This window comes from Eremothecium gossypii, chromosome IV (genome assembly GCF_000091025.4).
Source record: "Eremothecium gossypii ATCC 10895 chromosome IV, complete sequence".
In the NCBI taxonomy this organism is placed as follows: Eukaryota; Fungi; Ascomycota; class Saccharomycetes; order Saccharomycetales; family Saccharomycetaceae; genus Eremothecium; species Eremothecium gossypii.
The window spans coordinates 214,583-227,588 of record NC_005785.6 but is presented as its reverse complement, the minus strand read 5'-3'; the positions used below and the strand labels follow the sequence as shown (position 1 = coordinate 227,588).

General features: G+C 46.6%; 6 protein-coding genes across 6 annotated transcripts; 3 read left to right on the top strand and 3 right to left on the bottom strand.

The window, feature by feature from the left end:
- Positions 1-200: 200 nt before the first annotated feature.
- On the top strand, positions 201-2,072 carry DED1 (DEAD-box ATP-dependent RNA helicase DED1; the record flags this gene model as incomplete). The annotated part of the gene is made up of 1 exon (NM_209176.2): positions 201-2,072. The coding sequence occupies one exon, from the start codon at positions 201-203 to the stop codon at positions 2,070-2,072; it is 1,872 nt and encodes a 623-aa protein (NP_983823.2).
- Positions 2,073-2,725: 653 nt separating this feature from the next.
- TFB2 (TFIIH/NER complex subunit TFB2) lies at positions 2,726-4,270 on the bottom strand (the record flags this gene model as incomplete). Its single annotated transcript, NM_209175.1, has 1 exon — positions 2,726-4,270. One exon carries the CDS (start codon positions 4,268-4,270, stop codon positions 2,726-2,728), a length of 1,545 nt encoding a protein of 514 aa, NP_983822.1.
- Positions 4,271-4,611: 341 nt separating this feature from the next.
- On the top strand, positions 4,612-8,037 carry RET1 (DNA-directed RNA polymerase III core subunit RET1; the record flags this gene model as incomplete). Its single annotated transcript, NM_209174.2, has 1 exon — positions 4,612-8,037. The coding sequence occupies one exon, from the start codon at positions 4,612-4,614 to the stop codon at positions 8,035-8,037; it is 3,426 nt and encodes a 1,141-aa protein (NP_983821.2).
- Positions 8,038-8,127: 90 nt separating this feature from the next.
- MEI5 (Mei5p) lies at positions 8,128-8,835 on the bottom strand (the record flags this gene model as incomplete). Its single annotated transcript, NM_209173.1, has 1 exon — positions 8,128-8,835. One exon carries the CDS (start codon positions 8,833-8,835, stop codon positions 8,128-8,130), a length of 708 nt encoding a protein of 235 aa, NP_983820.1.
- Positions 8,836-8,998: 163 nt separating this feature from the next.
- NOC2 (mRNA-binding ribosome synthesis protein NOC2) lies at positions 8,999-11,083 on the bottom strand (the record flags this gene model as incomplete). Its single annotated transcript, NM_209172.1, has 1 exon — positions 8,999-11,083. The coding sequence occupies one exon, from the start codon at positions 11,081-11,083 to the stop codon at positions 8,999-9,001; it is 2,085 nt and encodes a 694-aa protein (NP_983819.1).
- Positions 11,084-11,311: 228 nt separating this feature from the next.
- GEP3 (Gep3p) lies at positions 11,312-12,955 on the top strand (the record flags this gene model as incomplete). Its single annotated transcript, NM_209171.2, has 1 exon — positions 11,312-12,955. The coding sequence occupies one exon, from the start codon at positions 11,312-11,314 to the stop codon at positions 12,953-12,955; it is 1,644 nt and encodes a 547-aa protein (NP_983818.2).
- Between the last annotated feature and the right edge of the window lie 51 nt (positions 12,956-13,006).

Genomic DNA, 13,006 nt, shown 5'->3' with positions numbered 1-13,006 from the left:
CGCATATCGCTACTGCCATCACATCACGTGACAAGTGACACGTGCGGTAAGTCCTGTCGTAAAATACGATCAAGGCTGGCGGGTGGCAACAAAATTTTTCGCACCAAGTCATCTCGATGAGTTATCTTCTAGTCTTCTGCCTCCTACCACTAACAGGTTCATTACAATAACATCACTACAAGCAGAAAAGGCCTTAAACTATGTCTGAACTAGTTAACAAGATGGAAAATTTGAGTGTTGGCGACAGCGCGCAAAAGAAGAGCGCTTACGTGCCTCCTCACGTTAAGAGACGGATGAAGGAGGGGGGCAGTGAGCCATCCTCGCGCAATACGGAAAACTTTGGCAACGGGGGGCGCTTTGGTGGGTCTGAACACAACGGCTTTGGCGGCGGACGCGGGAGCTGGTTTGGCGGCAACGCCAGAGGTGGTGGTCCGCGGAGCAGTGACCGCGGGGGATCATCTAGATTTGGTAAGTGGGTGGACGGCAAGCATGTGCCCATGAAGCGTAACGAGAAGCTAGAGGTGCAACTTTTCGGCACCCCAGAGGACCCAAACTTCCAGTCTTCGGGTATTAACTTTGACAATTACGACGATATTCCAGTGGACGCTTCCGGTGAGGACGTGCCTGATCCGATCACGGAGTTTACTTCTCCTCCTTTGGACGAGCTATTGTTGGAAAACATTAAACTAGCGCGCTTCACGAAGCCCACTCCAGTGCAGAAGTATTCTGTGCCTATTGTGGCAAAGGGCAGAGATTTGATGGCGTGTGCGCAGACAGGTTCCGGTAAGACTGGTGGGTTTTTGTTCCCTGTGCTATCACAGTCGTTTAGCAACGGTCCTGCCTCAACTCCAGATGAGTCCGGCTACTACATGAGAAAGGCTTACCCTACTGCTGTGGTTCTAGCTCCTACCAGAGAGTTGGCTACTCAGATTTTCGATGAGGCGAAGAAGTTCACTTACCGGTCCTGGGTCAAACCATGCGTTGTATACGGTGGTGCTGACATTCGTCAGCAGATTAGAGAGTTGGAGCGTGGCTGCGACTTGATCGTTGCTACTCCAGGTCGTTTGAACGATTTGCTAGAACGTGGTAAGATTTCGCTATGCAGCGTGAAGTACCTCGTTCTTGATGAAGCGGACAGAATGTTGGATATGGGTTTTGAGCCTCAAATTAGACACATCGTGGAGGGCTGTGATATGCCTACTGTCGAGAACAGACAAACGCTTATGTTTTCCGCCACATTCCCTACTGACATCCAGCATTTGGCAGCAGACTTTTTGAAGGACTACATTTTCTTGTCGGTCGGTAGAGTTGGTTCGACCTCCGAGAATATTACCCAGAAGGTTTTGCACGTGGAAGACATTGACAAGCGTTCTGTTCTATTGGACTTGCTAGCTGCTTCTGATGGCGGTTTGACGTTAGTATTCGTGGAGACCAAGAGAATGGCCGATGCTCTAACTGACTTTTTAATCATGCAGAACCTTTCTGCCACTGCTATCCATGGTGATCGTACCCAGGCTGAGCGTGAACGTGCTCTAGCCTTCTTCAGAACCGGTCGTGCTAACGTCTTGGTTGCTACAGCGGTTGCCGCCAGAGGTTTGGATATTCCAAACGTTACACATGTTATTAACTACGACTTGCCTTCGGACATTGACGATTACGTCCACAGAATTGGTAGAACTGGTCGTGCTGGTAACACTGGTTTGGCTACTGCCTTCTTTAACCGTGGCAACAAGAACGTTGTCAAGGAGTTGGTCGACATTTTGGAAGAGGCCAACCAAGAGGTTCCATCATTTTTGAGCCAGATTGCTAAGGAAATGTCCTACGGTGGTGGTGGTGGTAAGAGTAGTAGAGGTGGCCGTGGAGGATACTCGCGTGGGAATAGTACTAGGGACTTCCGTCGTCACGGCGGTGGTGGCGGCTCCGAATGGTCCAGCGCCAACAGAGCAAGCTCCGGCTGGGGTAACGCCAACAGAACCGGCTCCGGCTGGGGTGGCAGCTCTGGATTTGGGGGTAGCACTGAATCCTGGTCTAACGCTTCAAAGACTGTGGGTAGCAACAACTCCTGGTGGTGATTCATTCAGTTAAAACGATTTTTTCTGTTTTTTTGTGCCCATTTGTTTCCTTTTGTGTTATTTTTATATGCTGATTTATCCTTACTATTTGGTGTTTTCTCTAAATGGCATTATTACTTGTGTGAATGGTATTATTATACAATTGTGCGTTTACTAAATACTTGTTCAAAGGTGCTCATATTGTACAACCATTAAGTTGTGTTTTGCAATCCTGGATATTTTCAGAAAGACAATTATCTTCTTTTCCATCTGCACGTTTACAAAGTTTTAACAGTCCTTCCGTGCCGCTTTTTTTTAACCCACGCCGCATGGACCTGATACACTGATCAAATTAGATTCTCGATGCGTCTGCTGTTTTACAGTCAATTACTGTCCACTGTCTGCAATGTTCGCTATTTTTTTGTTAAAGACATCGAAATCTGATTTTGATCATACGCATTGTTTTCTTTTAAAATGTTACTGCCTGTTATAATACTACCGATAGAAGTGTGGGAATTTCTATGGCTGGTTTCTATATATGTATATTATTGCGTATTGCAAGATAGTACAGTTGTATAATAGGTTACTTGTTGATAGATAAAACACCTAATAATATAGGGCATTATTTATACTGAACAGAGGTGCAAGCTTGATCACCGCGTATACAAGCTTGACTACTTCTTGCGGAATTTTCTCTTGTGGAAATCGATAACTTGTGCATTGCCTTCTTTGGAAACGAAGAACATCTTCTTCTTGTCATCGCTCCAAAGAAGGACTCCGATGTCGCGGGCGTATTGAGCTAGAACCTGGTACTCCTGTAGATTATCAAAATCCCTGAAGAGATACCCATCATAACTTATGATCCGATCCAATTCTAACTGCCATAGTTTTATCTGGTCAACAACTGTTGGCGGTAACACCTGTAGTGTATCTCTGCAGTTAGGGTCCAGCTCCAACTTTTTCTCCAAGTTATCCCCTGCCAGACGACGCATCTGAGGATGTGCATGCGTCTCCATATATGCTATTATCTGATCTGCAGTTATACCGTTGTGTAGCGCACGTCTAATAGACTCTCTAGTTATCTGCCCTGTAACCATATTTTGAAAACGCGTCTTAAGGTGTATGAACAAACTCAAGATTGCAATTTGTAGTGGAGAGTTCGAATAACTGTACAGTTTGAAGTTGGTTTCTACGATTAAAGCGCCGTCAAGGGCACCTTCGCCACCGGCCTGAAGATCATCATCACCAAGCGCAGTCCCGTTGAGAACCTTGCCATCCACTCCCTCTGCGCGCTGTCTTAGTACACTATTGACAGCACCGGATGCTGAACGGATAGAGACGACATCAGATGTCAGCATGGTCGCCAGCCTCGTTGGGTAGAACTTTGATAAGTTCGATTGCTTCTGGAACACAAGACCGTAATCTCTTAAATCTTGAAGCATAGTTTTTTGAGTCTCACTCAGACCTACAACGCTGTATGCTTTTCCTAATTCTAGGGCACCAATCATGAATATAAGATTCAAAACGTCCACAGGATCCATCTGGAATGTCTCTGCCATAGTCAAATACTGGAGCAGCAACGTCCATATCTGTGCATTAGCATCCTGCAAAAGAAACTGAAAGCCCTCGTTTGTGATCTTCAGTTCTTTCGAAGACTCATCCACCTCCATGAGCTTGCTGTGTCTCAACAGACTAAGTACGTTCTTTCCCGGACTTTTAGTTAGCGGCGTGCCAACCATGAAGTGCAATATGGTCTCCCACTTGTCTGCAGCGTAGGAATCTAGCATTGCCATGGTCACAGGGTCGTTCTCCTCCTCCACAACGTTGCCGAATGAGTTCTTCACCTCGCCGCCGGTGAGTGCGTTCTTAAACGACTCTTTAAAGATTGAGTTCAGCTGTACCATAAGAGGCTGTCCTGAGCGCCCCTCTGTGATTAAATGAAGAAGCTTCATGGACTTGATAGCGTCATGAAGCTGGAACTTTGCGTCCGGTTTTACCCAACGATCCAGGTCCCTGAGGGAAACTTCTTCATCCTGAAAGATCATAGACATGATGAAGAATTTGGCCATTGGGGACAAAAGACGGTATATTGCAAGACATGTTGCTGGAGATTGGTACAGACGAGATTGCACAGGCTGAGGAAGCTCCTGAAGATACTCATTAACTGTATTTTTGAAGAGATTGTGACCATCATGAATGATCCCTGGAGTGGGTTCCATTATCCGCTTAGCAAGTCCTTGCCCTGATGAGCCTTATCCAAGATCACCTGTATAGCCAGTAAATGTTCACCAGTTAACGAACCACTAGTGAATAGTGTCTCGAATTACTCACGATAGTTAGTAGTTGCTCATCGCCGAGCCAGGAATTATTCATGAACACATAGCACGTGACTACTGGGGTCCGCTTGGACGAGGCAAATTTTTTTCTAAATCTGTAACTTTTATGCTATGTCAGCTTGTCCGATGCTCATCACCGCCGGTTAGTGTGCCTCAGCTACATTAAGGATCATTTAAGAGCGTAGATTAGCATATTACCGGGCGTTAGTTTTAGTTCTGTGAAAATGGCAGCGGTTGAGCATGCGCACTCGGCGCATAAGATGGATGACACGTTCGAGCAGCTGTTAAAACCGGTCTACAAGGGCAAGAAACTTGCTGATGCTATCAATACGGCGGAAGATAAGTGGCATTTGCTCCCAGCCTTTCTGAAGGTAAAGGGTTTGGTCAAGCAGCACTTGGATTCGTTTAATTACTTCGTGGATGTAGACTTAAAGAAAATCATTAAGGCTAACGAAATGGTGCTTAGTGATGTGGACCCCGAGTTCTATCTCAAATATGTGGATATCCGGGTCGGGCGAAGGTCTAACTCGAGCAAGATTGATATGACGCCGCCTCATGAGTGCCGACTAAGAGATATGACCTACAGTGCTCCGATCTTTGTGGATATCGAATACACTCGAGGACGGTCTATCGTGCTGCACAAGGATGTGGAGATCGGCAAGATGCCTATTATGCTTCGGTCCAATAAGTGTATCTTGAATGGAGCCTCGGAAGAGGTGATGGCAAAATTAAACGAATGCCCGCTAGATCCCGGTGGATACTTCATTGTTAACGGTACGGAAAAAGTCATTTTGGTTCAAGAACAACTGTCCAAGAATCGTATTATCGTTGAGGCTGATGAAAAGAAGGCTATTGTGCAGGCTTCGGTTACGTCTTCCACACACGAGAGAAAATCGAAGACATACGTGGTTACTAAGAATGATAAGATCTACCTTAAGCATAACTCCATTGCAGAAGAAGTGCCTATTGTTATAGTACTAAAGGCATGTGGCATAGTATCGGATCTGGAAATAATGCAGTTGGTTTGTGGCAATGACAGCAGCTACCAGGATATATTTGCGATTAACTTTGAAGAAGCGTCAAAGATGAACATCTACACTCAGCAGCAAGCTTTGGAGTATATCGGCACCAAAGTTAAGACGATTAGGCGACAGAAGTTAACCGTTTTACAGGAAGGTATTGAGGCCATTGCCACCACCGTGATCGCCCATTTGACTGTAGAAGCACTTGACTTCAGGGAAAAAGCTTTGTACGTCGCTATGATGACCAGAAGGGTTATCATGGCAATCCATAACCCTAAAATGGTTGATGACAGAGATTATGTCGGTAATAAGCGTTTGGAATTGGCTGGTCAGTTGATGTCTCTGTTATTTGAAGATCTTTTCAAGAAGTTTAACAATGACTTTAAAGCTAGCATTGATAAAGTACTCAAGAAACCTAACAGAGCGGAGATGTATGATGCTCTTTTGTCAATTAACGTCCATTCTAACAATATCACCTCGGGATTGAATAGAGCTATCTCCACTGGTAATTGGTCGTTAAAGAGATTTAAGATGGAACGTGCTGGTGTTACCCATGTCTTGAGTAGGCTTTCTTATATTTCTGCTCTGGGTATGATGACAAGAATTTCTTCGCAGTTCGAAAAATCTAGAAAGGTTTCTGGTCCTAGAGCTTTGCAACCCTCGCAGTTCGGTATGTTGTGTACATCCGATACGCCGGAAGGTGAGGCCTGTGGGTTGGTTAAGAACTTAGCATTGATGACACATATTACCACGGATGATGAAGAGGAGCCAATAAAGAATCTTTGCTACTTACTGGGCGTGGAAGACATTACATTGCTAGATAGTGCATCCATTCATTTAAATTACGGTGTTTATTTGAATGGTACTATCATCGGTACAACTAGATTCCCCGCCAGGTTTGTTAACCAGTTTAGACTATTGAGAAGAACTGGTAAAGTATCCGAGTTCATTTCCATCTATACCAACAGTCATCAAAAAGCTGTGCATATTGCGACGGATGGTGGCAGAATCTGTAGACCTCTTATTATTGTTCGGAACGGGAAATCTATGGTCACAGCAGGCCACCTCAGAAGACTTCTAGAAGGCGAATTACAATTTGATGATTTCTTGAAACTGGGGTTAGTTGAGTATTTGGATGTTAACGAGGAAAATGATTCCTACATTGCACTGTATGAAAAGGATATCGAAGAGGGTACTACTCATTTAGAAATAGAACCTTTTACTGTTCTAGGTGCGGTGGCAGGTTTGATTCCATATCCGCATCATAATCAGTCTCCACGTAACACATACCAATGTGCTATGGGTAAACAAGCCATTGGAGCAATTGCATACAACCAATTTAAACGGATTGATACATTATTATATCTAATGATTTATCCTCAGCAACCAATGGTTAAGAGCAAAACCATTGAACTTATTGATTACGATAAACTACCCGCTGGACAAAATGCCACTGTTGCTGTTATGTCCTACTCAGGTTATGATATCGAAGATGCTCTAGTTATTAACAAATCTTCCATTGACAGAGGCTTTGGCCGCTGTGAGACTCGGAAGAAGACTACAACAATTCTAAAACGTTACCCTAACCATACTCAGGATATTATTGGAGGTATGCGGGTTGACGAAAATGGTGAACCTATATGGCAGCACCAGTCGCTGGGTCCCGATGGTCTTGGCGAGGTTGGAATGAAGGTCACAAGCGGGCAAATATATATCAATAAATCCATTCCAACTAACGCATCTGATAGCGTTCTCAACCAGGTACAATCTCAGTACAGGGAGGCGCCTATCATCTACAGAGCACCAGAACCTTCTCACATTGACCAGGTTATGATGTCTGTTTCCGATAACGATCAAGCGCTGATCAAGGTCCTGCTACGGCAAAATAGACGGCCAGAACTTGGTGATAAATTCTCCTCCAGGCACGGACAGAAGGGTGTCTGTGGCATCATTGTCCAGCAGGAGGATATGCCCTTTAATGATCAGGGTATTTGCCCAGATATCATCATGAATCCTCACGGTTTCCCGTCTCGTATGACTGTGGGTAAGATGCTTGAGTTAGTTTCTGGTAAGGCAGGCGTTCTGAATGGCACGCTGGAATATGGTACCTGTTTCGGCGGCTCGCAGTTGGCAGACATGTCGGAAATTTTAGTCAACAATGGCTTCAATTATTCTGGTAAGGATATGTTGTACTCCGGTATCACGGGCGAGTGTTTACAGGCATATGTGTTTTTCGGACCGATCTACTATCAGAAGTTGAAGCACATGGTTCTGGATAAAATGCATGCCCGTGCGCGAGGACCAAGAGCTGTGCTGACCCGTCAGCCTACCGAGGGTAGGTCCCGTGATGGTGGTTTAAGATTGGGAGAAATGGAAAGAGACTGTGTTATTGCGTATGGTGCTTCGCAGCTACTGCTAGAAAGATTGATGTTGAGCTCAGATGCTTTTGAGGTCGATGTTTGCAACAAGTGTGGTTTAATGGGCTACAGTGGCTGGTGTACATCCTGTAAGAGTGCGGAGCACATTATAAAAATGACCATCCCATACGCAGCCAAGCTGCTATTCCAGGAGCTTCTCTCTATGAATATAGCGCCAAGACTCAAGCTGGAGGATGTGTTCCAATCGTAGCCGATCTTGTCTTTTTGACTTATTGATAGCGTACATAGATTTAAATAGATAATAAGCCTGTGCAAATATTTGGCTTCTAAAACGTTCCTCTCATGGTGGATACACCATATTGTAGTCGACTTTTAGTCGAGTGGCCAGCTCCTCCATGGTCATCTCCTCGCCTTCGGTAGCTGCTAGCTCCGCATCCAGCTTCGCTAGCTCCCGTTCTCTTGCTCTCTCGGCCTCTTCGCGCCGCTCTTGCATACGCTCCCGTATTTCTTCCTGCTCATCCAACGGCAGCCGCAAAAACTCGTCGCTTTCAAGCAGTTCTGCAATCTGGTCTTCCACGCCGTCATTAGTCTGGTATTCCACCTGTCTTTTCATGCGCTCCACCTCTTTACGTTTGAACTCTTTGTAGCCGCCCATCCTCCCGATCTTCAACATCATCGAGTTAAGGATGTACGCCATGGCTGCCTGACATACCCCGCGCCACTTTTCAATTAAACTGTCATTCTGCCTCAATTGCTCGTACGACTCGGCTATCTTTACTGCGCGCCTCAGCAACGTCTCCTGCGTCGCGCGTTGCCGTAACTCTGCGTCAAGGGCGCGCTCCCGAAGACGCAGCTCTTCTCCCAAATCAGTACCTGCGCCATCTCGGCAGATAGCTCCCCTCTTTAACTTAACACTGAAAGGGGGCTTGAAACCTTTCTTGCTGACCTTGTTGATAACTTTTGGCGTAGCCGCCAACCTTTCCTCGACTAAAGTGCTATCTGGATCTTGCATCGCGGTACTCCCATGCAAACCAGCCGAATCAGACATTGTTTCTCAGCTCGAACTCGGGATTATATAGTACTAGGGCCTGGCACTCGTTTTAGTGATAACTGAGCAGGGCTACAGATATGGGTGAGCTACCGTAAGGATAAGAGTAAAAAAGCTAAAGCGGAATGTTAATTAATGTACATATAAACGACCCATTATATGCCTAATCCTCCTCAGAGGAAGGCGCATCTGGAATAGACAGGTCACCTTCATCGTCGGACTTCTTGTCATCCTCTTCCAAGGATTCCCTCATGATCCTTGCGCGCTCTTCCTTGATTTCACGTTGCACAGACACATACTTGCCCAATGGAGTAGCGTCCAAAGGAAGATCTGCTAGGAATCTGTCGACCTCAGCCTTGTTCTTTGGACCGAAATCAACACCAGCACGCTTGTCCAAGATAAAGTCGGCGTTCTGGTTCAGTTTCTCGATCACCACAGACAACATCTTGTTGAACTTCATATTCTTGGATGACTTGATGTAGCGGCGCAGCGCTACGACGGCAGGACTGATCAGCTCTGGGAACGAGATATTCTTGGCGTATATGACGTAGAATTCCGCGAGTAGTTCGACAAACTGCTCGATTAGACCATTCTGGTAGATCTTGGTGCCCAAGTAGGCCTTGTTGCATTTGATGTTATGGTCGAAGTCAAAGGCAGTAAGGGTAGACTTCTTGGCGGCTTTGGTGAAGGCCGTGGAGGATAGGATCTCCGAAAGAAGAGGGTAGATTGGAATGTAGACGCCTGTGTGCTGAGAAATTCTGAGCAGCGACCGGGTCAAGTAAAAGCGGAGAGGGAAGAATTGTGCAGTTGGGATCAAGCGCAGCGTTCCAAGTGTCACTTGTACCAACGGGTAGATCAGCTGTCTCAATGGGGAGTCCTGAGTGCGATCGTTTTCAGGAGAGCATTGCAAGGCCAGGACACGCGACCAGAAGTCTAGCGAGTGGCAGAATTGCCAGTTGTACACGATCTTGTAAGCGTCTGCGGGAGACGACTTCGCGGTCTTCTTAGTAGTAGCATTGATGGAGTTCCTCAAATGGATTGCGAGTTGTCTGATGTACTCAAAACCAATGTTGTAGCTGACGGTAGCATCAATACCGAATAGCGCAGCTGCAGAGTTCTTCTGGAAATTGATTAAATGCATAGTGTGGACGTTGGTTTTACGGCAGAATTTTATGAAGGAGGAGTACGTGGTTTTCAGCACTAGCTCCAGCAATGACTTCTTGAATTCCCGCGCGGCATTGGTGATGAATGCAAAAGCAGCTGCCTGTGTTTCAACGTCCTGGGTGGTGGACCATACCTCCACGATGGCGCTCACAATATCCTTTAGCACCTTCCGGTATGACAAGAAATAGGGCATGAGCTGGTCCGTAGAGTGTAGCACCAGAACAGCAGTATCTGTGTTCGTAATGTCATGGAGCAGCGTGAGCAGCGATCCCGCATGTGATTTCATAATTGAGGACAGACGGCTCACGGTGCTATTGGAAGGAAGTGTCCGCACGCCCTTGTTCACCTTGTAAGCAGCTAATTTCTGCACCGCCTGCGGGATGTCCTTCAGCGCAACAAACATCAGCTCGTGGAACGCCTTTTCGTCGGTTACGGCGAATTTGTACAGATCTGCTGCTGCATCCTGGTTCGCATTGACCGCCGCCTTGAACGCGGAACACACGTTCCGGATCAACTTGGGAGTCGGATTTTCAGCAAGGCCCTTTCTCCACTGGCTCACCAACTTATAAGATACCACAACCTTCTCATCGCCCTCCTCGGCATCGTCGTTCCCGCGTGTCGACTGGCCCTCCTCATCTTCGTCGTCTGACATTGCATCCAGAGGATTACTAGCGCCGAACCCAAGTAGCTCCTTATCGTTCTCTTGCAGATACTTGTAGAAGTCCGGATCCTTCTCCGCAAGCTCCGCCATGTTCTGCTCCATGTCCTCCTCCTCGGAAGACTCGTCGCCGTCGTCATCCGGCTTCTGCGCCGCCTGCTTGAGCTTCTTGTCGGCCTTTGGCAGCTCAAATCCACCCTCAAAGAACTTTTCCACGCTCATATCTTTAAATACCTCCTCCTTTGTCGACTTCTTGATTTTCTGCTCCTCCTTGCTCAATGCCAGCGCCCGCTTCTCATCTTCACTCTTATTTCCTCTGCGGCCCTTTATCTTTTGGTTGTGTTGCTTCAGTTGCTTTCTATGGTCCAGAGTATGCTTCAGGTGTTTACTCTGGAACTTCTTAGTAGCCTTGGACACTTTCCCCATCGCTGCTCTATGTTAATCTATAGTCTTTGGACTTAATGTGTACAACCATAGCTCATCGCGATGAGCTTATCCGCTTTCACATAATGAAATGCTGAAAATTTTTCGATTTCGGGCATTGCTTTTTGCAACGTTCAGAATGACTGTAGCATCTGTGATCGAGCGATGAGCTATTAACGCACGGTTCTGCAAGTAACCGATCTCCAGTATCCAGGGTTGAGGACGGTCTTTATGTTAAGACGATCGTTAAGTGTCGTATTTGGTCGTAGGACCATTGCCTGCAAGTCTTGCGGGATTGAACTACAAAACAAGATCAAAGATGGGCCGGGGTATTTCGTCACTCCGCAGAAGGCAATTCGACCAGCCGCAAAGCAGCTCGAGCTGGCAAAGCAGCTGTTATATGGGGAGCGTCTAAGAATAGAGAAGCAGCTGACAGGGCCCGATCGTAACACTCTGGAGAAGTGGAAAGAGCTAGTCCCTCCGAGCTGTAAACGATGCATGGATGCGCTTCATCACAACCGGTACGACACCGCCGAGTTTCCGGAGCACACGCTCGAGGATGTGGGAAAAGGGGTTCCGCGCGATGCAGTGGTATACCATATTGCGCCACTGTGGCAATTTCCGATGGGACTGGATCGGCGCGTGCTGCAGAGCTCAAAGAAGGTTTGTGTGCTATTCTCGAAGATCGATATGGTGGTGCAGAGACCGTCGCACATGCCGCAGGACGTAGGTGCATTTTTTCAGAGCTTGCTTTATCATGACCTGCATGTCAAGATCACGAACTTCCGCTTCTTTTCTGCGCTGAAGCAATGGAACATCCAGACGGTGCGGAACGCTCTGAGTAAAGAAAGTTACTTACTTGGCGGGCCAAACGCGGGCAAGTCGTCATTGATCAATGCCCTGATGAGGACTGTTGTTTACGAAAGTCGGCGTCTCGTATCCTCAAAGCAGTCCTCTGCGACCCCTGCCGACCTGCCTCCAAAAGCGCATTTGGACATCCATTCTGCGGGTGTGAGCACAATACCGAACTTCACTCGCCAACCCCAGCAATACGATATAAAGGGCAAGATCATCCACGATGTGCCAGGCTACCGCACATCAAAGTCCCATACTTTCGATTTTAATAGCATGATACAGAAAGATTACCTGCTTCGTCTGCGAAAATCTGACTCGAAAACATATTTGACTAAGAAGTACACTTCAATCAATGGCACTGAATCTGGACGCTGCTACACGGTGGGGGGGCTATTCTATTATGTACCTCCCGCGCAGACCATAAACCAGGTCACTAGATATATGCCTGGAGATCCGCAAAAATTCCAGAGTATTGATAAAGGCCTTGAGGTTGTCAGAGATGTCTACTCTGACCGTTGGGATAAAGAAACAGGCTCGCACCCTCTTGCAGAATACATACACGTGAATCCGGCACTAGGCGACAAAAATTCATTTGTTCGGCATGTTATACCTCCATTTCAAGGCACAATAGAAATTGTAATGAGAGACGTTGGCTACCTGCGAGTGGTCGCAACGGGTAGTTTCAAATTCTTAGGTCTCCACGAGATCTGGGTGCCTAAAGGTATTGAAGTTTCTGTCCGAGAGCCTTTAACGGATGTGTTCAGGACGACCATTGAAGCTTATCGTGACTCCGGATCGGTTGCCAACGTGGCTCAAATGATCATAAAGAGGCCTTACATCTCGAGCACTTACCCAATGGCCCACAACGAAACAGATCCGCTTGCTAAGATGCGCGAAATGTATTTGGAAAGAACGGCTTCGAATCTTTCTGCGCGTAGACTTATGAATAGAGATCCACTAGAACTTATTTCTCAGAAGCAAAAAGAACGAGTAAACCTTTATTGGCATTATTGCTGGTGATGATTTTTGAATATAATATGTCGCTCACGGGACACAGGGAAACAGAACAAT